General features: G+C 37.1%; 1 protein-coding gene across 2 annotated transcripts in view; it reads left to right on the forward strand.

The window, feature by feature from the left end:
- Positions 1 to 27795, forward strand: part of SEL1L (SEL1L adaptor subunit of SYVN1 ubiquitin ligase) — a 56263-nt gene extending 28468 nt beyond the window's left edge. The window contains exons 9-21 of one of the 2 annotated variants that reach the window (XM_082451271.1): positions 2056 to 2137; positions 2500 to 2654; positions 5851 to 5907; positions 8216 to 8284; positions 11025 to 11102; positions 12147 to 12209; positions 13534 to 13621; positions 13962 to 14110; positions 14986 to 15151; positions 15680 to 15754; positions 16844 to 17016; positions 20549 to 20677; positions 23579 to 27795. In XM_082451271.1, coding sequence (XP_082307397.1) covers positions 2056 to 2137; positions 2500 to 2654; positions 5851 to 5907; positions 8216 to 8284; positions 11025 to 11102; positions 12147 to 12209; positions 13534 to 13621; positions 13962 to 14110; positions 14986 to 15151; positions 15680 to 15754; positions 16844 to 17016; positions 20549 to 20677; positions 23579 to 23788 — 1494 coding nt within the window. In that variant the 3' untranslated portion in view covers positions 23789 to 27795. Of the gene's footprint in view, positions 1 to 1158; positions 2036 to 2055; positions 2138 to 2499; positions 2655 to 5850; positions 5908 to 8215; positions 8285 to 11024; positions 11103 to 12146; positions 12210 to 13533; positions 13622 to 13961; positions 14111 to 14985; positions 15152 to 15679; positions 15755 to 16843; positions 17017 to 20548; positions 20678 to 23578 lie in introns of those variants that run through there. The other variant, XM_082451272.1, reaches the window with a different exon arrangement.
- Positions 27796 to 27964: the final 169 nt, after the last annotated feature.

Consider the following 27964-nt stretch of genomic DNA (forward strand, 5'->3'; position numbering starts at 1 on the left):
TGATAAATGGTTCTTTTTCAGTTTTCCATAAGTTGGAATTGTTTGTCAGAATCATTTTTTAGATTGGGTTATGACAGATTTTACATTTAAATAGATGAAGGACTAACTATACAAATAACCAGTGTCCTATAAAGTTCATTACAGAGTATCTCTTATGTACTACCTGATAGCGTTGATCACTTAAACGGCTTAGTGTTAAAATATAGAATCTTTCCGCCACGTTCTTTTTTGCTGAGGTGTTTAATCTCCCTTCTACTTTATAAATTGACTTTGGGTGAGTTCACATGACCTCTGACCCATATTACTGTGTTCCAAATGAATATGTAAGTTCTTGCAGGAATGTAAAGAACAGATGGAGCAGAAATGAGACTGAAAGCAGAGAAACCAGTCCAAAATCTGGAGGGGTGTATAGGCCTGGTCATTGATGGGATTATGAGACTTAACAAAGAAGGAAAATCTAGTTTTCTGGCCAATTGGGTAGATCCTGGTTAATTTTCCCTATGTGTATTCCAAAAATATTTACTGAATACTTGTCATTAGAATTCCAAAGATCAGTAAGATATAATACCATCGCACAACAACCTTTTAATGTAGAAAGGGAGACATGAGTAAGGAGGTCGTTATAATACAGCATGAGAATGTCAGGGAATCACCTAAAAGGCACCTCACCCATACTGGCATTGGAAGGAGAGGGATTTAAGGAGATACTTCTGAAGAAAGGAGCAACTAAGACATTGGAAAATAGAATGCCAGGTAGTTTGTCAACAGGACAGGTAGACAGGAATCATGTAAATGGCTGTACGTCACACCAGGGAGCTTGGGCTTAGTCCTGTTACAGAGGTAAACTGCTGAAGGAGTTTCAGTAAGTGAAAAACAAGGGCGTTGCTCTAGGTTTCTGAAACACTCCTCACCAATTTTGAAGTCTTTTTCACTTGTTCGTTTAATCTCCAGGAACGTTTATTCCTCAAATAGTAATTGAAAAGTTATTTTTAGATGAATTTTCAAGAAATATTAGATATTTTTGACACAAATCTTTTTAAACTACTTATCAGTCTCCTTAAATGGTGGCTACAAAACAAGAGCATTAAGTATCAATATTATACATGTTATGGGTCTTCCCTGGTGGCGCAGTGGTTAAGAATCCACCTGCCAATGCAGGGGACATGGGTTCGAGCCCTGGTCCAGGAAGATCCCACATGCCACGGAGCAACCAAGCCCTTGCGCCACAACTACTGAGCCTGCGCTCTAGAGACTGCGAGCCACAACTACTGAAGCCCATGTGCCACAGCTACTGAAGCCCATGCGCCTAGAGCCTGTGCTGCACAACAAGAGAAGCCACCGCGATGAGAAGCCTGCATGCTGCAACAAAGAATAGGCCCCGCTCACCACAACTAGAGAAAGCCTGTGCGCAGCAACGAAGACCCAATGCAACCAAAAATAAATTTATTTTTTTAAAAAAGTTTAACAAAAAATATTATACATGTTATTATACAGTCATTCCCTAAGGATTGTTAAAATTGGTAAAGCTATTTGACTCTGTGCTAAATGGCTCCAGAGAGCTCTGTCTTCTGCTCTTTATAATTAGCTATCTTCCCCCTTATTCTGAAGTCGTTTATTGCTGGTATTACTGTGCCTGTTCTAGTAGTCTCTTGTCTTCCCTATTTTGCTAATTTGTTCCTTCTTTAAGAGCTACTTTGGAAGATTAACCTGTTTTTGTTAAAATTGTATCTGAAGTAAGATTGAAATCTGTTCTAAGCAAGAGCCCAAGCAATTTTCTCTTATAGGTAAACGGGCACACTGCATACATTAAGTTGATGGCATCTATTTTGATTGCTCTCGGAACTTTATTATTTATTTCCTAGTTCTTAGCCTGGTTGTTGAAGTTGCTGAATAAGTTACCTCAGAACGTAAAACTCAGGATAAATGATGTAGCCAAGTACTTGGATCAAAGGACAGCAAAATTACATTCTGTGTATAGTTAGCTTTATTTGTTCCCACAAGAATGCCACTGAAGCATGTGAAACTGCCTTCTTCTCACCTGAAGTTGTATTACAGGGTTACCGATACTGGGCTGGCATTGGGGTCCTCCAGAGCTGTGAATCTGCACTGACTCATTATCGTCTTGTTGCTAATCATGGTATCTACCTTTTTGCCTTCCACCTTACCAAAAGCAAAAAAAAAAACCAAACAGAATTAATTTTAAATACATGTATTTTCACTGTACTACTTGAAATACTGTGACTGTTTCTCTCAAGTAGAATCATCTTTACACTAGTTGATTAAGAAGTACTTTTCAAAAATTTGCTTTGGGTTCCATTTCTTAATATTATGTGGGGAAAAAAACCTGAATTTAGATTACTATTTTGTACTCTACAGACCACTATGGAAACAATTTCCTTTAACATAGGTCTGTCAGCATTTGGCAGCTGGAATTGTACTTCCCTCTGTGGGACAGTCCCTCTGACTTTCATCCCCATCATTACTTTGTCCACATTTCAGTTGCTAGTGATATCTCACTGACGGGAGGCTCAGTAGTACAGAGAATACGGCTGCCTGACGAGGTGGAAAATCCAGGAATGAACAGTGGAATGCTTGAAGAAGATTTGATTCAGTATTACCAGTTCTTAGCTGAAAAAGGTGATGTGCAAGCACAGGTATGTGTTTAAATGTCTCCCGCGAGATCTTACTGCCTTGTATATGACAGCCTCTGGGGGCAAGCACTTATATCTATAACATTTTCACTGAGCTATTATTAGCTACATGATTACCACACTCTCACGACCTTTCATTTGGACTCACCTGGGATGTGGCCCAGGCATATTGATGGTTCCATGAAAGCTGGCCGGGGTGACTCCACTGTGCTCCCCAGTTGGAAACTGCTGCTTAAATGGAGCGGCGTTGCGGTGGTGATGAAGGCTCTTCGGGGGTCACCCAGGATGGAAACTGTCACCCCCCCCCCAAACAAAAAGTCTCTGGCACATTTGGAATTTCAGATGCTCTTCAGAGCTATCCATGTTTCCTTTCCTTACCTTAGACTGTAATTTTCTCAAGGTCAAGGACAGAAGTAGGCTTGTTTGATGTAAACTGTATGATATATTCAGTACATCAAAGTATCATGTATAATATGCTGTTTCATGGGTTGTTTTGATGATATTAAAATAAAAAGGAGAACTTCGCTGTCCATTTTAAGAACAGTTAATTTTCAGACTAACAGAAGGGAATATTAAAAAAAAAAAAAAAAAGAAAAACTTAAGCCATATCTTAGCTCGTGGAAATTAAAATAAAGTTGTCTCTTCTGATTATACATCTTTCTTTTATATGACACCAATTAAAATTCAGAACACTCTAAATGCTTAACAATAGGGAATTATTTGCCTCAAATATGACACTCCAATATAATGGAATTCTATGCAGTCATTAAAAATTATGTCGAATACTACTTAATGTAGAAAGCTGATTTCAGTGTATTAAATGAAAATCTCAAGTTAAAGAAAAAAGTGTGTGGTATAGTATGTCATTTTTTTTTTTACTTACTGAGTTATGACATGAATACAGAAAAGTACACAAAGCTGAAGTACAGCTCAATGAATTATCAGCAAGGGAGCCTCTTGTGTGGCGTAACTAGGACCCTAGAAGCCCCTCTTTGGAACTCTTCTTCCCTAACTCTTCCCTCTTGCCCGTAGGTAACCACTGAGCTGGCGTCTAATACCATAAATTGGTTTGGCCTGTTTTTGAAGGAGTCTTATGTAAAAAAAAATCATACAGCATTTTTTTGGTATCAACTTCTTTTACTCAGCATTATGTTTGTGAAATCAATCCATGTGTTTTCACATAGCTGTAATTCATTCATTTGCATTGCTATATAGTATTTCATTGTATGAAACTACCACAATTTATCCATTCTATTCTTCCCAGACTTGGGCTGTTACAAATAATGCTCTGCATTTTCTTGTACATGTCTTGGGCAAATACTGTCTCAAATTTTCATAGCTTTATAGAACTTGATAGCTAGTATAATACATTTTACCACTATCATATTTTCATTGTATTTAGCTCTAATTTTCATTGTGATTTCTTTTGACCCGTGTGTAATTTAGAAATGAATTGCTTAGTTTCCACATACAGTCAGCCCTTTGTAACAGCAGGTTCTGCATCCAAAGATTCAACTAACCGTGGACCAAAAAATTTATTTCAGAAAGTTCCAAAAAGCAAACTTTGTCACACACTGGCAACTATTTACATAGTATTTACATTGTATTTACAACTATTTACATAGCATTTACATTAAGTATTATAAGTAATCTAGAAATGATTTAAAGTGTACAGGAGGTTGTACATGGGTTACATGCACATACTAGGCCATTTTATATAAGAGACTTGGCGTCTGCAGAGTTTGGTATCTGTGGGGTTCCTGGAACCAATCCCCCATGGATGCCAAGGGACAACTGTACATGGGAATTTTCTGCTTACCTTTTTTGTTGTTGATACCTGGCTTAATCCGCTGTAGTCAGAATATACTCTGTATGACTTCAGTTGTTTGAGAGTTCTTGAAACTTGCTTGAAGCCCCATCTTGGTCAGTTTGGGCAAATATTCTGTGCGCTAAAGAGAATGTGAATTTCTACAGTCATTGGGTGTAGTGTTTGATATGTGTCAATTGTCGTGTTTCTTAATCCTGTTGTTCAAATCTTTTGAATCCCTACTGAATTTGGCTGCTTTTTCTGTCAAATGCTGAGACAGTATTGCTGAAATTTTCCACTCTGATTGTGGATTTGTCTCTTTCTCCTTTTAGTTTCATCAGTTTTGATTTATATATTTTAAGCCATGTCTAATGCATAACTTAATATTGTTATCTTTCTGTTGAGCTAACTTTTGTATCATGAAATGACCTCTTTTATCTCCAGAAATATTTTTTACTTTAGTTGTATTTTGCCCAATACTGGCATAGCTACACTACTTTTTTTTGGTTAGTATTTACCCGGAATATCTTTTTTATCTTGTACTTTCAACCTTCTAATGTTTAAGGTATGTCTCTTGCAAGCATCAAATGACTAGTTTTGTTCATTTTTCTTAATCCATTCAGTCTTTTAAGTAGAGTAATTAGTGATATATTTGAGTTTCAATTTTCTATCTCACTTTCATTTTGCTTTTCCAAGTTCCTTTTTCTCTCCTTTCTTATCCTCTTTTGGTTTGAGTTTGTCTGTATGTGTTTTAATCCTATATGTTTTTGAACCCCACAAGATACTATTCTTTTATACAGTCCATCCAATTTAGATTTACTCACAAATTTACCTTTCTCTTGTTCTTTATTTCTTACTGCATCTCCAAGCTTCCCAGGATAATTTTGCCTCTTCCTAAAGAATACTCTTTAGTTCAAAAGATTTGAACTTTTCTTTAGTTTGTGTGGAAATGCCTTTATTTCACCTCTATTTCAGGATACTTTGCAACTAAAAGCAGACATTTTTAGGTTTTTTTTAAATGTAGGATATGGACTTCCCTGGTGGTCTAGTGGTTAAGACTTCGCCTTCCAATGCAAGGGGTGTGGGTTCAATCCCTGGTCGGGGAGCTAAGATCCCACATGCTTCTCAGCCAAAAAACCAAAACATAAAACAGAAGCGATATTGTAACAAATTCAATAAAGACTTTAAAAATTGTCCACGTCAAAAGAGTCTTTAAAACAAACAAAAAAAATGTAAGAGTAATATCTTAGGGAATTAAGACTAAATGTTTAATTTTCTGTGTTATGAACAGAAACCTTTTTGTGACCAAATGGTTTCTTGTTGGTCTAATCTCATTACATGCCAGAGGCAGGTGCTGCCATTTACTCTTGCCTCCTTTTTGTTCATTTTCAGGTTGGTCTGGGACAGCTGCATCTGCACGGAGGCCGTGGAGTAGAACAAAACCATCAGGTAACCTTCCTGTTCTTAGGGCTTTACATTTCATATTATAGCAAGAAATGATGCTTCAGATATATTTCTTGCTAAGTCAGTGACAGTATCAAGCTTTGTGATTAATGGATGTTGATAACATCACAAATGAGCTTTCAAGATCTAACCCCTGAGGAAACTGAGGAACAAAAATGTGATCATACCTTGTAGTGATGGGAAAGGTTTTATTAATTCCAAAACCTAGTTGTCAATACAGCCAAAAATGCATAAACAGTGTCTTGGTTTTCTATAGGTATTGTGATAGAAGTATGTCTTTAAAAACTCCTATTGGAAAATATTTCCTAGAACTGAGGAAAATTCAGTGTTGAGTTTGTGAGAAATTAGGAGTGTACAACTATAGCAGTCAGATCCATATCCACTCACCAACTTTGGTCTGCTTTTTGTCCTGTGTGTCGCTCATCTCTTCCCTTCTTGCCATCAATATACACCTATCACTTGTGTGAATAATTACCCGCCTGCATTTCCTAAGCAATAGCCTGTCTTTGTAAACTGTGCATCTGATCGTGCAGTTCCATTGCTTAAAACTCTTTTGAGTGGTCTGTAATTTCTAGTAGCTTGGAAACCAAAACCTTTAACATGACCTCCAAGGCCTTGTACCAGTCTCTATTTACCTCACCAGCCCCTTGCTTTCTGAGTCACAGACACACGGACCTTTTCTCAGGTCTTTTGAAAATATTAAGAACCTCCCTGTCTCAGGACTTCTGGAAGGCCAGTCCCTCTGACTAGAGTGAATATTATTATCCCACCTCCTTTCTTCACATAACCATCCTACTCATTCTCCAGAACTCAATTCCAGGATCTCTTCCCCTGAATGTCTCCTCTGACCACAACCCCACTCCAAGAACAGGTCATGGACCACAGTCATGACTTCTGAAAATCTGTATTCCCTGTGGCCTTTGTCCATTATAAATTAGTTAATTATGTAATTGTTTCCCCTGCTAGAATATAAGGTCCAAAACAGCATGAACTATGTCTGCCTTGTTTGCCACTTCATTCCCAGCACCTGGCAGTGCCCAGCATGTATAATATTAAGTTCTTAATAAATGTTCGTCAAACTAATAAAACTTTTTCTACCACACCAGTTAAGTATTCTAATTAAGGTTATTTCAAGCACCATATTGCATCAACTTTAAGAATTAGCTTGTAACAAGATACATTATCACTAAAACTATACCAAATATTGACGCTTTTTAAAATTATTATTCAAACAGCATTTTGACAACTTTAGGTGTCTTTAGGTCATTAAAATTGCATGTCATTAGGCCAGTTAAGCATCAGATGAACTGGTTAGTAAAAATGTCAGGTGAGAGAACAGAATTCTGGTTAAGAATTTGCTACATACCTTTACACAACAAGTTTTGGGATATTCTTGGTGGTGTATGCTGCCTACCTGTGAAACAATTACACAGTGATAAATTTTCACAGAAGAAAAGGAGTTCCCAATATATAACTGCATGAATTCAACCAATGTTTGAGTACCACCTGTCCCATTCACTGCAAGGCATTCAGGATACAATGCTGGACCTTACCCTTGGTCCTTACCTTTACAGAACTTCAAGTTTAATAGAAGCATTAGGTAATTTTTAAATGATCACACCAACAAATATGTAATAAATTGTTGTTACAAAGGAGAATTAATGAGTCCAATGATAGGTTAATGAGGGGGAGGTGGCACTTGTCTCTGAAGAGACGTGGATGACATTTAAGTTGAACCTTGGAGGTAAGATCATTCCAGGCCAAAAAGAACAGCATGTGTATAGGTCCTGAGGCAGTAAGGAACATGGCTGGTGTACCCAGAGTGCAGGGAGCAAGGTGAAACAGTACTGAGATAAAGTGTCTGGTCATGTCAGTGTATTCCCTGCAGCACTTCAAGGGGCTGGAAGGACCAGCATGTTGAGATTTAAGAACAGTCGCTTTGGATGACCCCAAGAATAAAAGCAGAAAGATCAGGGAAGGGAGCGTTCCAGAAGTTCTGCTGAGAGATAATGCAGCTTACACTAGAATTATGGGAATGGAGGATAGTAGATGGATTCAAGATGTATCAATATTTGGTGGTGAAAGAAATAGGACTTAGTGATGGATTGGATATGAGAGGGAAGTGGGGTGGGTACCTCAGACAACCAGTAGACATTGTGTTGCCATTTACTTAAACTGAGATACTGCAGTATAACAAGATTTTTAAAAATGTTCCTGAAGTAATTATTTTGGTTAAAAGCCAAGGGCAGGTTCTATTAACAACTAATAATTTTCATAAATTCCTTTCTCACAGAGAGCATTTGACTACTTCAATTTAGCAGCTAATGCTGGCAATTCCCATGCCATGGCCTTCTTGGGAAAGGTACTGTACATCCTGTGAACATTTTCTGTAATAGCAAGAGGTGTTCACATAGTAAGCACGTATTGTATTCATCATCTACAATTTACCAAATATAAGCTGGAAATAAAATTTCCAATACATGCATATTATATCTTGTCTTAAGATAAGTGCTATTCTGAGGCGTTTTCTTAAGTAACTTAAAGGTAACATAGCATTTGCTTGTCAGTATGTTAATTCTCCATCGAAGTTAACTATCACTGTCTGCACCCCTACTTTTTGTGTATTATACACAGTAATAAGGGATTTATTCATGCTGTGCAGTTTTTTGCTAAGTCTGTCATAATTACCTGTTTACTTTCATACTGAATAAGAGACATTTAGAGTGAGTTGAAATGTGTCTGCAGACCTTTTAATTGTCTTAAATATGATAACCATCACCCACCTCTCAATGCAGTTCTTTTCTCAAGCAAGGGAACCTTTAAGTCTAGAGACTTAATGAATAGATTCCATATGTCATGGCATAATCTCAAAACTTCCTTTTTTCATTATTTTGAAAACTAACACATTATAAACCAATGGATATTTTCATCTATAGCCAAGTCCTAAGGTTAGGAGGCTCAGGTAGACTATATCTCAAAAGCTTTTACAAAGAGAAGATCTAACCAGTATTTGCCACCGCTAGTCATTTGGGGCCTGAGAACTTTACATTTAGACTTCCTATTACAGCATAGAAATTGGTATTGCCTATATATATTTTTAAATTAATTAATTAATTTATTTATTTATTTTTGGCTGTGTTGGGTCTTTGTTGCTGCGCACGAGCTTTCTCTAGTTGTGGCGAGCGGGGTCTACTCTTCCTTGCGGTGCACAGGCTTCTCATTGCGGTGGCTTCTCTTGTTGTGGAGCATGGGCTCTAGGCACGTGGGCTTCAGTAGTTGTGGCACGTGGGCTCAGTAGTTGTGGCTCACGGGCTCTAGAGCGCAGGCTCAGTAGTTGTGGCACACGGGCTTAGTTGCTCCGTGGCATGTGGGATCTTCCCGGACCAGGGCTCAAACCCGTGTCCCCTGCATGGGCAGGTGGATTCTTAACCACTGCGCCACCAGGGAAGTCCCTGCCTATCTATTTTTGTTAGCATTTAACAACTTTTCATTTCAGCCCTCTCGATTCTTGCTCTGATTTACTAATCTTCCTTATCTCAAAAAAAGATTTTCTTTACTTATTTCCTTAATACTTACATTGATATAAACAGTACTACTGGTCATTCAGTTTTCCTTTCTCCTGGCCCTTTTATCAGTTCCCATACCTGGTATACTATATAGACATTCAGTGCTTGAAACCTTTTAAAATAACCTTTTAGTTATTTCTTTTCCTGAATTTAAGACATACCCTGCATCTTATCATGGGGAAAGCAGTGGTAGAGGAGAAAGGAAGGTGGACATTGCTGTCGGCTCTTCTTTTCCTCATTTAATTGCTTATCCCAAACAATTGTTCAACCATTTGCACTGGGACAGAGTGAGAAGAAAGATTTGTCTCAGGGTTTAAGATTTCTTCTTTTGACACATGAAAGGATGCTCAACATCACTAATCGTTAGAGAAATGCAAATCAAAACTACAATGAGGTATCACCTCACACCAGTCAGAATGGCCATCATCAAAAAATCTACAAACAATAAATGCTGGAGAGGGTGTGGAGTAAAGGGAACCCTTTTGAACTGTTGGTGTGAATGTAAATTGATACAGCCACTATGGAGAACAGTATGGAAGTTCCTTAAAAAGTTAAAAATAGAACTACCATATGACCCAGCAATCCCACTACTGGGCATATACCCTGAGAAAACCATAATTCAAAAAGAGACATGTACCACAATGTTCATTGCAGTGCTATTTACAATAGCCAGGACATAGAAGCAACCTAAGTGTCCATCGACAGATGAATGGATAAAGAAGATGTGGCACATATATACAATGGAATATTACTCAGCCATAAAAAGAAATGAAATTGAGTTATTTGTAGGGAGGTGGATGGACCTAGAGTCTGTCATACAGAGTGAAGTAAGTCAGAAAGGGAAAAACAAATACTGTATGCTAACACATATATATGGAATCTAAAAAAAAAAAAAAAGGTTCTGAAGAACCTAGGGGCAGGACAGGAATAAAGACGCAGATGTAGAGAATGGACTTGAGGACACAGGGAGAGGGAAGGGTAAGCTGGGATGAAGTGAGAGAGTGGCATGGACATATATAGACTGCCAGATGTAAAATAGCTAGTGGGAAGCGGCTGCATAGCACAGGGATCAGCTCGGTGCTTTGTGACCACCTAGAGGGGTGGGATAGGGAGGGTGGGAGGGAGACGCAAGAGGGAGGGGATATGGGGGTATATGTATACATACAGCTGATTCACTTTGTCATACAGCAGAAACTAACACAACACTGTAGAGCAATTATACTCCAATAAAGATGTTTAAAAACAAAATAACTGTAGTTAATAAAAAAAAAGATTTCTTCTTTTGAGATTGATCAGTGAACTGATTTTATATATTCATGTTTATAGATAAGTCATTAATTAGACATGATATAGAATATATAAAAAATGTCTACTTTTAAGTTTTTGCTTTTAATTCTAAAATATCCTGTGGGGAATTTTAAACTTTGTTGAAAGATTCCATGAAATCTGACAAACCCCAGAATGAGCTGAGATAGGAGAAAAATGTAATTGGAGAGAAGGTTACAGCTCCTATTGAGACTGGGGTCTGTTTTCCAGATGTATTCAGAGGGAAGCGATATTGTACCTCAGAGTAATGAGACAGCTCTTCACTACTTTAAAAAGGCTGCTGACATGGTAAGACTTCATGACTCAGTATGTTGAAATGTGTACCATATTACTGTTATTTTAATAGGAAAGTTTATTGTGTTAAGGGGATTAGTCATAATCAACTTACTCCATAAATTATTGGAAGTGCTTATGTAAGTATGATTCATATGGATGAATTGGCTAGAAAAAACCTACTCGGGAAAAAGCAGTATGTATTTTTTTAGGGACCAGATTATTGAATATTAATTCTGTGTTTCAATTTCATTGAGAAGTTTCCTGATCAGGGAAATAATGATTTTAGTAATGGAATTAGGTGTTATATAATTTATCCTATTTGTGTTGCAACTTGAGGTTTAAAGCTTACATGACTGGGTAGTTTTGATAACCAGGATACATAAGTTAGGCTTTCTTTGGCCCAGAGAAAGCTGCCTATGAATATTTAAGACCCTCTGGGCTCCAGTGTGTACACTGACCTCTTTGTCAGCTAGTACATGTTACTGTAGTCCCAAATGTCAGTGGAGTGTTTCCCAGAGGGGCACTGTGACACTCTTTTAAAGATGCCTCTGTCCTTCTAAGTTTAGGTGAATACTAGATTTTTCTCTTTTCGGTCTCAAAACAATGATTGTCTTTGCTCCACAACATTCCAACAATCTTAAGCATATCCTTGCCACCTGATCCCAATGTTAATTTGTTGATTCTGCCCCATGGCAACATCTTCTTTATTGGGGTGGGAGATTACCAGTGAAAACCTACCAAAAAAAAAAATGACCTACTTTTAATTTTGAAAAGATTAAATACATGTCATGTTTTATATCATAAATTCATGAAACAGTCATAAGGTAAGTCACCAAAATTTAATTCTAAGTGAATTTACTATTTACTCATTTTCAGCAATTATTGAAAGTCAAATCTCTAAAACTCAGTATCATGTTTAGTCTGATGGGAAGGAGAAAATTTTGTTTTAAATTGAAAAGTACTAAAACATGTTTTGAATATGCTTGTAAATTATTTTGCAGTCATTTATTCTTGCCTATTTTGTAATGAATCTTTCATTTTGTCTCTGGTTGGCAGGGCAACCCAGTTGGACAGAGTGGGCTTGGAATGGCTTACCTCTACGGGAGAGGAGTTCAAGTTGTAAGTCTTCAATCTAACGTCTGACTTTAATGAGCAGTCAGCTGGTGAGGTAGGGAAGTATTCCTTAACTAGCTCCCAGTCAGCCCAGGTGAGACCGTTTCATTATAACCGGAGCTGAAACTCTTGAGTTTGGTTCCCTACCACCCCTTACCCCATCCCACCATAGCAACTGCCTTCTTAGAATGGCTGTGTCTCTGGCACCTTCTCCTCAAGGTATGAAGCTGTTTCTCATTGTTCCATCTATGCTCTCTACCCCACCTACTCTGCCATCTCTCCGAGATTTAAATATCTCCCTGCTATCTCTTCACCCAAGCCTAAGAAAATTCTTAAGTCCTCCCATGTAGAGGGAGAAAAGCTTTCTGTTCTACCCCTTGCCCTTCTAGCTACCACCTCTCTTCTCTCCAGCTCTTTCCTGCAAAGCCAGGTTTCCCCGAAGAATGAATTATGTGAGCTGCTACCATCCACTCTTCAGCTCTCAGCAGTCAGGCTTTTACCTCATGTAACCGCTCTACATAGCTCACCAGTAACCTCCTCAATGTCAACCCCGTGTGACATTTTTTGGTTCTACCGTACTTGAGCTCTTTCTTCCCGGGGGCTGTCTTGGTTTTCCTGGGCCGTTGCTCTTCATTCTTCTGTGCTACTTGCTCATGTTGGATGCTCCCGGAACCTCGTCGCTGTCCGCATCTCTGTGCGGTCTCTCCAAGCAATGTGTTCTTTTAATTTGGGCCCGAAACTGAGAGCTAGGTATAGAATTCTAATCTGTAGGTATTTCCTAGCACAAAAGACAGTAATGTGGTCTCATTTTGATTCCTTCTAGTCATTTTAGGGTACTAAAATCCAGTAGTGACCTTTGTTTTAATTTTTCTTTGGGGATATGTCTGATATTTGAAATCTAATAATCATACAATGTTTGATAAGCTACCCAGGGAAGAACAAACAAGGAGAGAATTTTTCTTATTTAATATTAGAAATATTGAGGTTTAAAAGGGTTAGTTGGTTAATCGAAAAGATATGATGACTGTTTCTTAATTTTTGGCCTGCTGTTCTACTAGTGTTGTTTATGCCTTCTGAGAGCAGACATGCAAATTGTTTCACAAAATAGTATATTTGCTTTTTTTAACAGTCTTAAATGTTAATCCCCCATGACTTAAAAAATATTACCATCTTTGTATTATAAAAAATTAGAAGGTCATCCTTTTAATGATTTTAAGAATATTTTCTGTATGCTTTGTTAATTCTTTTTATGAATGAATCTCCTGACTTCTGAGTATATCAGCCTTTTGAGCTTCCTTATCATGTGATCATATGACCTCTTTTTCTACAGAATTATGATCTGGCACTGAAGTATTTCCAGAAAGCTGCTGAACAAGGCTGGGTGGATGGGCAACTACAGCTTGGCTCCATGTACTATAGTAAGTAACGCTGGAATTAATGATGGACACACCAAATCTAAATGACCTGTTTTCCTCTAGATGCCACTATGATATGGAAGTGAGAGCTATCGAATTTCTAGCTGATTAATGTCCTCCCAATTCAATGATGTGTGCATTTTGTGTTTCATTGTAGAGTATATTAATCTGTATTGATGTAGAAATCTATATTAATAAGATTCACATCTTTCCAGAGTAAGAATTCTGAATTTCATTTAGTTTTATTCCTATGTAAGTCTTCTCTGATGCTTCAGCAGAAAAGCAGATAGTCTTAAATCTTATTTAAGACTATTCCTAACCTCTCGTGTGATTTTCCTTACAGATGGCATTGGAGTCAAGAGGGATTATAAACAGGCCTTGAAGTATTTTAATTTAGCTTCTCAGGGAGGCCATATCTTGGCTTTCTATAACCTAGCTCAGATGCATGCCAGCGGCACAGGTGTGATGCGATCGTGTCACACCGCAGTGGAGGTAAGGGCTTTTCTACCAACCTGTATGTAGGAAATTAATTTGCCCAGTGGGAAAGTCTACTGTTTTATTTATTTTTTTATTGGAGTATAATTGCTTTACAATGTTGTGTTAGTTTCTGCTGTATAACAAAGTGAATCAGCTATATGTATACATATATCCCCTCCCTCTTGGACCTCCCTTCTGCCCCACCCCCAATCCTACTGTTTTAATTCTGGTTTTCTTTGCATGATTTCTTCTAGAGTAGAAACAGACTTAGCCAACTAGCACTGGTATCCTGAGGGAAGGCTCTGAGGGTCTGTGTGTTAGAATCACACTTATTAGTTCCATTTGTCTCTCCCTCCTGGAATCAGCGTTTATAAGTGCAGATATTATTGTCTGCAGTCTCTCTAGCACCTAAGACAGTATCTGAGACATAGTCAGCCTCAAAAAGTGTATGTTAAATGAACGTTGTTAGCTTTCTCGTAATTGGCACTTTCGAGGGGCATTGTTAAATGCTTAGCAAAGTTTCTGAACCACTCTATGCTTCAGTTTCCTCGCTTGTAAAATGGAGCTGTTTGTTACTAGGACTTACTTCATAAGAGAGTGGTCCCTCATGGGAGGAGTAAGTGAGTCAGTGTACATACCATACATAAATCACTAGGACAGTGCCTGGCCGGAGTAAATGGTATATAATTGTTTGCTATTATTTTTATAAACCTGTTCTAAAGACTAAGTGAAAGCTTCAAATAAATATCCCAGACTTTTATATATATATTTAGTAAAACTGCCAGAGATTGAGAGAGCAAGCTTAACAATTGCTTATAGCCAAAGTGCAAAAATGATTTTCCGACGTATCTTTCTTAATCTTGTATTGATTATTTTTCCTGTTTTCATAGTTGTTTAAGAATGTATGTGAACGGGGCCGGTGGTCTGAGAGGCTCATGACTGCCTATAACAGCTATAAAGATGGTGACTACAATGCCGCAGTGATCCAGTACCTCCTGCTGGCGGAGCAAGGCTATGAAGTGGCACAAAGCAATGCGGCCTTCATTCTCGATCAGAGTAAGGTTCATTTTAGTCCTGCCTTGGGTTAACCTGTTTAAAAAGAAAAGCCACAAAGATACTTCTTTATTATTATAACTAGAACATAACAGCACACATGCTCAAGTTATTTTACCTCAGGTTTCTAAGCCATCAAAGTTAGTTTTATACAGTTGACGATAGAAATGGATTTGACGTCCATCATAAAGTTAACTGCTTTCAGTAAATACATTTTTCAAACTACAGCAGATGCAGAAACATTGTTTTTCCAGTGGTATGTAGACCTCTAGTGTTTCAGTAGTCTCGTTATTAGTTCTGTGGTGAAAACGTGTCTCAGGAAGTAGTGTTGCCCTGAATGCAATGATTTCTTTGAACTCAGTACTTTATTCCCATACTTCTTTAATTTCAATAGTTTTTTCATTTAATATTTGTTATATCCCAGTTCTTATTTAAATTATGCTCCATGTATCCACCCTGGTTTGCAGATAAAGCCTAAAAGTCTAGGGCCTTTCCTTAAACACCTGATTTGTATTTCAACTTTCCCTGTAGGAGAAGCAACCATCGTAGGTGAGAATGAAACTTACCCCAGAGCTTTGCTGCACTGGAACCGGGCCGCCTCACAAGGTGAGTGGTTGGTTAATTCTAGGATAAGAATTTCACCCAGGGACCTTTCTTTATTGTTTTTTGTTTGTTTGTTTTTAATCTCACATAAAGATTAAATCATGTCATTCACCACTTTAAAATTAAGCAGAGATACTAACTGTAGCTTTAACTTGTTTGCGTTCATGATTGGTATTCATTCTTAAAATGGAAGTTCCAGTCCCAGGGTTTCTAAGTTGAACTGCAAGGTCTTTATCGTACTGGACATTTATATCATGCTATGCTTTACTCTGGTTTTTAGTTGGAGGCTAGTATGTTGTATTAAATGAGAACTGAATAGAATGTGTAAGACTATAGGTGTAAAACCTAAGATTTCAGCCTTTCCCCACTCCTTTTTATTTGAATAGTTCTTTCTCACACATACTACTCTCAACATTGTCTGCCTATCCCTTTCTCCAAGCCTAAACAATGGTCCAGTTGAATTATTTTATTTTATTATTTTTTAATATATTTATTTATTTTATTTATTTATTTTTGGCTGCGTTGGGTCTTTGTTACTGCGTGTGGGCTTTCTCTAGCTGCTGTGAGCGGGGGCTTCTCATCGTTGCGGTGCATGAGCTTCTCGTTGTGGTGGCTTCTCTTGTTGTGGTTCGCGGGTTCTAGGCACGCAGGCTTCAGTAGTTGTGGAGCGCGGGCTTAGTTGCTCCGCGGCATGTGGGATCTTCCTGGACCAGGGATCAAACCCGTGTCCCCTGCATTGGCAGGTGGACTCCTAACCACTGCGCCACCGGGGAAGTCCCCAGTTGAATTATTTTAAAATGTTAAATGACAGAATAGAGTGATCATCTGAGGAGTATTATTAGTGAAATAGAGATTACACCCACTTTGTTTTACCTCTCCCTGACTATTACAAAAGGCTTCTTCAGAAGAGCAACCCTTCTAGTTAAATTTTTACTGAATTTCTATGTTGGCTGAAGAATTTGTTATAAAGTTTGTGTGTTACAAATTAACATTTATTTTATATAAACATGTTAACAGGAGGAGAAATAAGAGTTTGGTCTGTTTTCAACACACGTTATTTATTGGCAGTTTTGCATTTACCTTTTGTTTCAGGCTATACTGTGGCTAGAATTAAGCTTGGAGACTACCATTTCTATGGATTTGGCACTGACGTAGATTATGAGACGGCGTTTATTCATTATCGCCTAGCATCTGAGCAGCAGCACAGCGCACAAGCTATGTTTAACCTGGGATATATGCACGAGAAAGGACTAGGCATTAAACAGGTGAGTGTGACTTTGAAACAAATGTATGAATAATGTAATTGTGATTGGGGGGGAAACATCTTCATTTTAATAGGAAATAGGTTTGCTTTAGAATGTGCTCAGATTTTAGGTGCTAAGTTAGGAGGCAGTTTTGTAATATTTCAGAAGACTGCCCTGCATCTCTCTCATCCTCGAGCACACACACATATTGATATCTACACTGTTATATTTAGGATATTAAGCCAAAGACAGATTCATGAAAACGGAAAAGCAGTGCTGCCTCTGTTGATAACTGCTGTTTGAGAAACTGTCCATCAATAGCCAAATTCTATCATTTCTAGATTATTTTGAAATGAATTTAATGTTTGCTACTGATGAACTTATCTTCATTCTTTTACCTTCCTAATGAAGTCTAACATTCTTTAGACCCACGGTCTTAAGTTTTTGCCTGTGTACCCTTAAAATAATTTTGAAAAACTGTGTATCCTCTTGCACATTTTTAATTTGACATTTAAAATTTCTCATCATAAGTTTCAAAGGGTCTAAGTCCTAGCTATTTTAACCACTAACATTTTTATAAATAAAATGACTAAATGACTTTAAATACCAAAACAATTTGATAACCCCATTATTAATTTTTTAAAAATACACAGCAAATTTGTTAAATGAAGATAGTATCTTTTCCTTTTCTCCTTGAATTTATATTTTAGTCCGTTATTCCCACAGAATTGTATACCAGTGTAATGTACTGATCACTGATCATGCTTATCTGAAACAAAAAAGTGTATAAATTCAAATTTGAATTTTATTTCCTATGATTATAGGCTCATAAGTATTAAGAAAAATTCTCGAGATATTATTAGCCATAGTTGGTCAGTTATTTATATACTGTTGTTCTCATCAACCTCATATATTATAAAATTTGATAAAATTTTACTTTTTGTGGTAATTATTGAAAATGTATTTTTTAATGAGATGAATAGAGCATTTTTAAAAATTAGCCTAAGTATCGTGGAATAGGTTTACCATTAATTCTTGTGTTCATTTTATAAATATATGACTGGAACCTTGTGCACGTAAATAAGTATATGGGAATGGGAAGAATTTTATTATAGTAAGGTCACTTAATTCTTTAAACTGCTTTAGAGTTGTATGCTGTCTTGGTAGTTTGGGCTGTGGTGACAATACTATAGCGCAGTGGCTTGAACAACAGACATTTATTTCTCACAGTTCTGGAGACTGGGAAGTTGAAGATCGAGGTGCCGGCCGATTTGGTGTCTGGTGAAGGCCCTCCTCTCTCTGTGTCCTCTCAAGAGGAAAGAGCGAGAGAGAAGCAGCAAGCTCTTTAGGGATTCTGATAAGGACACTAATTCCGTTCATGAGAGCTCTACCCTTATGACCTCATCCAGTCCTAATTACCTCTCAAAGGCCTCACTTCCTCATACCGTCACATTAGGGAGTAGGGTTTCACATATGAATTTTGGGGAGACACAAACATTTAGTCCATAACATATGCCAAAAATCAGACTGATCTGTCATTAAAATTACTTCTAATGATCTGTCACTTGTTAACTTGGTTAAGCCCCTGTTCAGTTCTGTTGAAAGCAAAGAATTGGAAACTAGAGACTTGCAAAAGGAGGTGTTCCCTGATCACTGGACTCATACTTTCTCAGTTTCTGGGAGTAATGTCTAAAAGGCTTTCCCAAGGCTTATCAATAGCTAATGATACTCCTTGCTCATTCAGTCACTTAGAGACATTTTGTGACCTTATGTGCTTTTAAATCTAGAAGGTTGTTCATTTCATTTTGTTAATGCACTGTTTTTTGTCAAAGTGCTTTTTTATTTTTAGACTTGAGTATTTTAATTCCGATATGTAAGTTTTGATATTTTACATTTATATTAGTATTAGATACTTGAGTATAGTTTTATCAAGAATCTGGAGCTGCAGGCTGAGTGCGTTCAGTTCTTGGATGATCTCTGCCATGTAACACAGTTGTTGAAGCCTCCCTGCATTGTAAGATCAGTCAGCCAAATCAGACTTAGTGTCTATCAGAAAGTCTGACTTTGTTTATTAATTCAAATAAAAGTAATATGGGTTTGATGCCTAATGTAAAGATTATACATAAGTTATGGTTTTTATACACTTAGTAATAATTTGCTAAAGACAATCAGAATTAAAGTCATATAACTAACAGTCTGTTTTTATAATAGGCTGTAAAACAAGAAAATCAGTGTGCTTTTCTCATCATAATTTAATTTGTAATGTAAAGCTTATACAAATTCTTATGAATAAAGACTATGATAAAAGGCACAGAATTCCTTTGATTAGCATTAGGGGAGGGAACCCTGGGATTCAGCTTTTAAGAATAATTAATCATGTATAAAAATCAGAATAATTTCATTAGTTTTTATAAGACATTATGATCACCTTTTCTTATTTGTTTTCTGTTTTTTTAAATAAAAGAGATACTCATACTCTAAAAGCTAATCAGTCCAGCATCCAGTATAGATAGAAAAATATTAAGTATTAAACAAGATGAGGATTGGTTATAATTGGAATAAGTAATTCAGGATTTGATTGATGGATAAGATTTAGTTACCCTATTGAATCATCCACGCAGAGTCTGCGGATCACATAAAGTTTGATGCATGATCTTGAAAAATATGACTACAAATAAAATTTGTTACATTTTTTAAAAAGTCAAAGACACTGACCATACTGTTACTTTTATTTGAAGGTGCTCTTCTTTTTAACTAAAAAGATTCACCTTAGGGACAAGTATAGAGAATAGCTGAAAGTAACTGCTTATATTTAAATATGTAGAAAAAGTCAGTCTTAATGTTTAGCCTTTCTTTCCCATGTCTCATGGAATTCTTACCTATGAGTTTGGTATTCTTTGACAGTAGTCAGGGGACGGGAGAAGTGAGGCTGTTAAATGAGAATTTTGCACCTCCCACCATCCCATTCTACCACTTATCTGAATGCAGAGCACTCCAACCTGGGCCAAAATTAGTAATGACTTGTTTCGCCCTTTATAGAAATACATCTAAGACAGGAAAAGACAGGATGCGAGTCCCTTAACACTGTCCATGCATGCACCCCTTGAAAAACTTTGAGTATGTCTACCCCAGTTTGAAGGTCACTGTTGCAGACTGAAACCAGGAATTGCTTACACTGACTGGTTATAAGTAGGAAAATATTAACTTGAGACTTACAGGTCACCCCTGGAAGTCTCCAGGTTACCAGTGTTATGCATAGGTATCCACCGTATCCACAGGTATCCACTGTGTCCACCGTATCTGCACAGCAAGTGGGATGTCAGATCAGGGGAACACAAGTTAACTTTTAAATTTTTCAACTAAGTTTGTCAAAATTAAGCAGTTAGATAATTAAACAAATTTTACCTAATTAAAGCTTGGGTTTTTTTCTTTAGGTAAGGGAAATTTTAAAATGAAACTTGAAAGGTAAAATAAACTTTCCTAATATATAAATAGTAATTATTTTTACTTAGTTTAACAAGAGATGAACTTTGGTTTGCTACCTGTGTTATAGGATATTCACCTTGCAAAACGTTTTTATGACATGGCAGCCGAAGCCAGCCCAGATGCACAAGTACCAGTCTTCCTAGCACTCTGCAAATTGGGTATTGTCTATTTCTTGCAGTACATACGGGAAACAAATGTAAGTGGTCTATGCCTCTTTTAACTAAAATACAAATGATGTAACCTTCTCAGTCCACAGTTACGTTTTTGCAAAGTTGGGGGAGGGGAGGAAGGACCTGCAAGTGTCTGGTCTCTTTCCTTCTTCCCAGATGAAGGGACCTCATCAGGTGAGGGATGAGTGTAGCCACAAAGCACTTAACAGTTCCCAGGTAACATTTGACAATGGTGCCCAGTGCTAAAGCATTTTTCATTGGTGCAGATGTTTTCTGGTTTAGGGAAAACTGAGACTAAACCATGGCAATTTGAAATAGTAGTTAACTAAATTCAGTAAACATTAAATCAGATGACTGCCTAGCAGTGACTCAGACCAGCCCCTTAAAAAGAGAATTTAAGACATGGGAAGAAGAAGTAGAACCTGAGAACCAGCCCAGGCTGTTGTATTTCAGATTCTTCTGATAGTGGAACATGTTAAAAATACGACTGGAACTATGTTTCCTAAAAATACCTTGAATTATTTAAATATGCTTAATGGTAGAACTTTGCTAGGAGATGGGTGGGTTACCCATTCTCTTCAAAACTACCAACTCTAGTTACCAACACAATGTTGATGCTCTTGGGTTCTCCAGTTTTCTGTTTTGTTTACAGTACCTGTCGTTCCTCCTAATGGATTCACTGGTACAGCATTTAACTCTGAAAGTCCTAAAATGTATGCAGAAAGAAGGGCTATTTAACTTTAATTCACGCCAGACCAGAAAAGGATGCTGTTTCAACCTTTTGTTAACATCTTTCAGAACAAGTTGTGCACCATTTCAGCACTAGATTCCGGAAGGGGCTTTCCCTCTTTGTTACACAGATGTAAATTTAGTCCATGCTGCTTCAGCATCTATAAAGAGAAATTCGACAACTTCTCCCTTTTGCAACCCTAGCCCGTGCACTGAGGTCCTCCACGCATAGGGCTCCAGAGGGCTGGAGATGTTGGCCTCTGTCCTCTTGATTGCTTATACATTTGTAATGTCAAATTTATAATTGTTCAATAGCGTGAGCCAGGGAATGCTGTACGCTCCGTTAACTCAAAGGATCTTTGTTCCTTTAACTGAAAAGCTAACAGGGTGGCCACCTGCTCTTTCTCTCTGAAGACTATTTCAGACCCTTGTCTCTCACAGTTTTTATTACTAATAAACTACTGATTACAGTCTAGGATTTGGTCATGTAATACACCATGTTAAGTTGTTGTGTTTTATACAGAAGTTTCAAGAAAACAATAAAATGCCCCGTAATCCTACCACCTAGATATTCCAACTTTAAAAAAAAAAAAAAAAAGAGTAATAAGTATTGATGGTAAGAAAGTCAAACAATACAGAAAAACAAAGTCTACTATTGCAGGTCCCACCCCAGGGAACACAGTTAATAGTTTGTTATAATTTTTTTTCTAGAAAAATTTTAGCAACTGTACCTACAAATATGTATTATGGGGACCTTTTAAATGTAATTTTATTTAAACATAAAGGATTATGCCCCATATTTACTTTCTTTGTGGGTAAGTAGCAGTCAGAAAATACCAGGAATAACTTAAGTGACATTAAAACGATTAAAATATCATAGATGAAGAAAATAACTTTTAAGTTCAATTTCAGTTAAATATTTAGTTAAATCCTAACTAAAAAGCATTATTTGTTCAGCTATTAAACTTCTGAATTCCTGTCATTTTCAATTACATGAGAGAAGTAGTAAAATAGCCCTGCTTTCATTAGAAGAGAGCTTTTTAGCTAGTGTGTCATCACTAAAAATAGGTTATAGGTGAGGTGTGTCAAGATACTGATTTCCACCCACCCTTGGTCCTCCATTGTCCCCAGTGTTTGTTTCAAATATTTCCTGTGAAAAATGGTTGGAAATCAGTGCATTAGGTTACTGATGGAAAGGAACCATATTAGATACCTTATATAGTCAGCTGTTAAGAATTAATAGCTCTGGTCCTCAGACATTATTTTGAGTTTCAGTTGAAGGCTTTTAAAACTTCCTTTTTTTTTTCAGTTGAACTCATTGTCTTTATTTTTTTGTCTTGTTTTGTCCTTAATTTTATTAGATTGGATCCTTTGTTAAAGTCTGGTGGGTTTTATTTTTATTTTTATTTTTTTTAATTGAAGTATAGTTGATATACAGTACTGTAGAGTTACAGGTGTACAATATAGTGATTCACAATTTTTATAGGTTATACTCCATTTATAGTTATAAAATAGTGGCTATATTTCCCATGTTGTATGATATATCCTTGTAGCTTATTTTATACCTAATAGTTTGTACCTCTTAGTCTCCTACCCCTATATTGCCCCTCCGCCTCTTCCCTCTCCCCACTGATGACCACTAGTTTGTTCTCTGTATCTGAGCCTGCTTCTTTTTTGTTATATTCACTAGTTTGTTGTATTTTTTAGATTCTGCATATAAGTGATATCGTACACTATTTGTCTTTCTCTGTCTGACTTATTTCACTTAACATAATGCCCTCCAAGTCCATCCATTTTGATGCAGATGGCAAAATTTCTTTCTTTTTTATGGCTGAGTAATGTTCCATTGTGTATATATGTACCACGTCTTCTTTATCCATTCATCTGTTGATGGACGCTTAGGTTGCTTCCACATCTTGGCAATTATGAATAATGCTGCTGTGAACATTGGGGTGCATGTATCTTTTAGAATTAGTGTTTCTGTTTTTTCGGATATATACCCAGGAGTGGAATTGCTGGGTCATATGGTAGTTCTGTGTTTAGTAAAACCCTTTTTTTTTTGGCACACATTGCAAAATGTTACTAAAACCAACTGATTTAATAAATTCTGTATTTATCTCTAATCTGTGATGTAACTTTCCTAGCTACTTCTATTACATTTTAATGATCATAATGATTTTTATACTTTTCTCATTAAGCTTCGAGATCTGTTCACCCAGCTTGATATGGACCAGCTTTTGGGACCTGAGTGGGACCTTTACCTCATGACCATCATTGCATTGCTGTTGGGGACAGTTATCGCTTACAGGCAGAGGCAGCACCAGGACATGCCTGTCCCCAGGCCTCCCGGGCCACGGCCAGCACCACCACAGCAGGAGGGACCGCCCGAGCAGCAACCACCACAGTGACCCACGGCGGCCAGCCTTGACCAGTGACAAACAAGGAAATCGTTTACCAAAAACACTTGCATTTGATTTAGGACTTTGGATCAGTGGCCACCTCCTGGAAGAGGCACAAGGAAGCATTGAATTCCTAAAGCTGCTTAGAATCTGATGCCTTTATTTTCAGGGATAAGTAACTCTTACCTAAACTGAGTTGAATGTCCGTTTCAGTGCCGTATGGAATAACAACTCTCAGTGGCTCCCCTGCCCCCCCTTTTTTTTTTCCTGGAAACATGTGAGACACTCAAGGTAATGTCTGCTGTGTCCAACTATCTTTCTTGGGTCCTTTTGGTCATTCTTTCAATGTGCATAAGTTCTGTCAACCATCTTTAAGGTCTCATGCGTCGACACTAAAAACTGATCGATGTAAAAAGGAAAACCCAGTTAGTTGCAAATTTAACCTTAACGTGTTTGAAAGTCTGAAAATAGAACTTGCCTTTTAAGTTATAAAAAAAAAAAAGTCTTCAAAGTGTTTCAGAACTGCGATAACCGAGGAACTTTTACCAGGCCACATGCAAGTATACATATTCAGCATATTTGTTACTTTAAAAGGCAAGGTTGGGAGGTTTCCTGCTGTTGGTGATTGTCATACTTTATACCATACTTCTCTCCTTCAAAGACTGAAAGGCCATGTTAAAGAGTTTTATGTGAACTTCATTTCCTTGGAATGGAATATATAGAAAACATTGTGAACTGACTTCTTGAGCTAACACGTGAACTTGCCCCAAATTACTCAATGTAATTTGCTTGTTTGTTTTGAGTATACAGAGCCTTTATCTGGAAGCCAGAGGATGGACTAAAGGGGAGAGATTAGGAAACAATATTGAAGAACTCTGGGTGGGGTACCAGGATCACAGACACACTTTCCCAAAAGTTGAAGCATTTGTTCCCAGGATTTATTTTACTTTGCATTTCTTATTGCAAAAGAACAGACCACCCTCCTGAATTTTTAAAATATGAAATATTGTTGCCAAGCTATGGCATACAGTGACTACCATTACAATACTAACACTCAGAGAATCTGAGATGCATTAAAATCAGTGGTTGAGGAAAGCCAAAGCCTGTTTGTACTGTTCAGGGAGATTTTTATTTCTGCAGTTTGATGTTACAGTAGAAGATCAACCACTTGCTTAGCTTTCGTATTCACCACCCTCCCACTGTTAACATCAGGAAAATCAAGGCTATTACACTTCAGAATTGTCTGGTTAAGTACTACGGAGAACAACAACGACAGCAACAACAAAGAAAACAGAGAAGGTCACATACCACAAATGAAAAAATTAAAACTTCAACCAAATTTGTATTCCTTTTTGTTGTCAGATGGCAGCGTTCACCAGCCTGTATCTGGTCTGAGGCCCTCTTAGTGTCTGAGCAGGCTTTCTGTGCCTGCTGACCTCAGTCTGTTTATATTAATCTTTATACTCTTTTTCCATAACCCCTCATCTGCCAGAAAACTTGAAGAGTTGTAAGACTTTGGTTTTTAAAGTAGAGATTGTATTTAGAACTAGAGTGAATTAGTCTGTAATGAACATGAAGGCTCTAAATGTGAAGTAGTGTGCTTTTTTGGTGTTCAGAGTATTATGAGAAACCTGGTAAGCAAACTTTCCTCCTAGATAATTGCTTCTAAATAGGAAGAGGTGGTGACAGCGAGAACCATATGTATAAATGCAGATCTGAAAGGTAGGAAATTTTACCCTCAGAAGTGTAATGTTGCTTTGGGCAGCTCATGTAAATATTAAGACTTGTTTGATCTCTTACATTAGAGATTAGAGTACAGTCGGTACAGTATGTTGGTGTCTTCACCCCTGCCTGTTCTCCCCCAACCTTCAAAATAAGTATGACCCACAATAGCAGCCACGCTTCATTTCGAAGGAACTGTTTTAATTTATTTAAAACTTTAACAACTAAACTTCCATGTTTTTCTACCATCCACCTAATTTTTCGTTTAGCAGCATTCTTATCTCTATCTTTACTTCCCTCTGTTAGTACTTTGAAAAAACATTTCTTAAAGCAGTGTGCACTACCCAGAGGCAGATGGGAAAATGTGGTCTTGTTCTCCAGGCAATAACTTCCCGTTAGTGTACCACTAGCCATGTCCTTTTTATTCATCTTCCAAATAGATCTTTTTCTTGGCTTTTGTCCACCTCCTGTTTTACCCTGGGTCATTTGCTACTGGAAATTTGAATGGTAAATTTAAAATAACTTAGTTCCTATGGCTTCATTTAAAGACTGTCTCAAAATACTTTGCTCCCTTTTTCATTCTGTACAAGGGACATGATACCTAAGCAAATAGGAACTGGGTTTGGTGTTTCTCCTAAAATAATGCTCAATACCTACCTAATCAAATGGCATCCATTTGAATAAAATGACAGTAACTAAAGCTAGTTAATGTCAGTGACATTAAACTAACTCCAGGATTCAGGAGTTTTAATGTTAGAATTTAGAGCTAGCAGATAGAGTACGGCTTCATTTCTCCGTGGTAGCCCTTCTCTCCCAATCCCTTTTATAGTCTGTCTTCCTGCCTTCCAAGGTGATGACAGTAGTACTCTACTTAGCTTCTATTCTCTTGTGCATTTGGTTTGTTGGTTAGTCAACTGTTCCAGAGTCTTGAGACTAACTGTTTTGCTTTTTGTTTTATGTTAACAAAGGTAGCATTGGGGTTTGGGGTTTGGTTTTTTTTTTTTTCCTTTTTGTTTTTGGAGCTTTTGTTTCTGTATTCTGGGTAAGCCTTATCTTATTTTTGGTTAATATCCAATGGCACAGAAAAATAAACCAAAATGTTTCTTTTTTTCAAAATTCATTATTATTTAGCATTTAGATGAACTTGTGAGTCATTAATCTTAATACTTTTGAGGATGTGTTACCCTTCTGCATATAAGGTTAATTTGTGAGAGTTTTACTGCTAAGCCATTTTATCTCTGTACCATTGGGAAGTTGTAGAAACTTCTGCTGGTGATCTGGCCATGATCTGTTGCTTTATTTAATTAAGGAGCTGCTGTTGCCTCCAGGAAACTTAAATATTTTATATAAGCTTTTTTTTTCTCCCTTTCTTTGCTCCTCATGTTTGTTCTTCAAACCAGTGTTTTGGAAGTATGCATGCAAGCCTATAAATGAAGACCACAACTCTTCATGTGTGTAGCATGTGTATTATATTGTCTAGCTACATCTGCAAAAAACCTTTTTCAGAGGTTTGGACTAACATTTCACATGCACATTTCAAAACAAAAAATGCTTCAGAGAAACAGCCCCTTTACCTACCAAGAAGAGCAATGTGGGCTACATTTGTCCCAATAACAGTGTTTGTTTTGAAAGTGAATTTAATTATGTTATACAATATTTTGACTACAACTGTGCAAGAAATAAAGCAAAAGAAACTTCTATTTTCACAAAAATACTTTTCATCAGTCATTGCTCTTAAATATAAATGAAAATACAAAATTTCTGAATATCATATTGTCAGAGGCACTACCTGATTTTTAAATGTGTAGTAGTCCTCGAAAAGAAGCTAAATTTCTCCTTCCACTTGGTATTTCAAGAAAATTGAAAATATTCCAAGTAAAAATGATTTGTATTTTTAAAGTGACTGTTTGCACAAGTAAAAACCTGATGTGTGCATGAGAAGGATGTCTTGGTTGTGTGCAGGGAGTCACCTCACATGCACCGGTTTTCCTGTTTGGAATAACAAGATGACACTATTCTCTTTGATTTAAAAAAAAAAAACCACATAATATTGATACGATCAAGGTGTAACCACTATCAATATTTAGGAAACGTTTTAAAAGACCGTAAGCTGGCATTGGAAAGAACACCATGGTAGACTTTTTGTAAATTTATTTTGTATTTAATTAAATTCAGTATAAAGGCTGGTGAAGTGTAATATAATTGTGTAAACAAATCCTGTTAATAGAGAGATGTACAGATTCGTTTTGTACTGTATCTTGAAACCTGTGAAATAAAGATTCCACCTCTGGTTATCCTGTATGCTATAACATACCATGGCCAGGCACCTCTCCAGGCAGACTTTTTTTAAAACCTGAATCTTTCAATTTTTTCATGAACTTTTTTGGAAGTTCAGAAACTTCTGGAAAGCATTCATTAGGGGCAGTTTGAATCCATCTTACATTTACTTTTAACTATTGAAAT

Source organism: Balaenoptera physalus (genome assembly GCF_965194825.1).
Source record: "Balaenoptera physalus genome assembly, chromosome: 2".
NCBI lineage: Eukaryota > Metazoa > Chordata > Mammalia > Artiodactyla > Balaenopteridae > Balaenoptera > Balaenoptera physalus.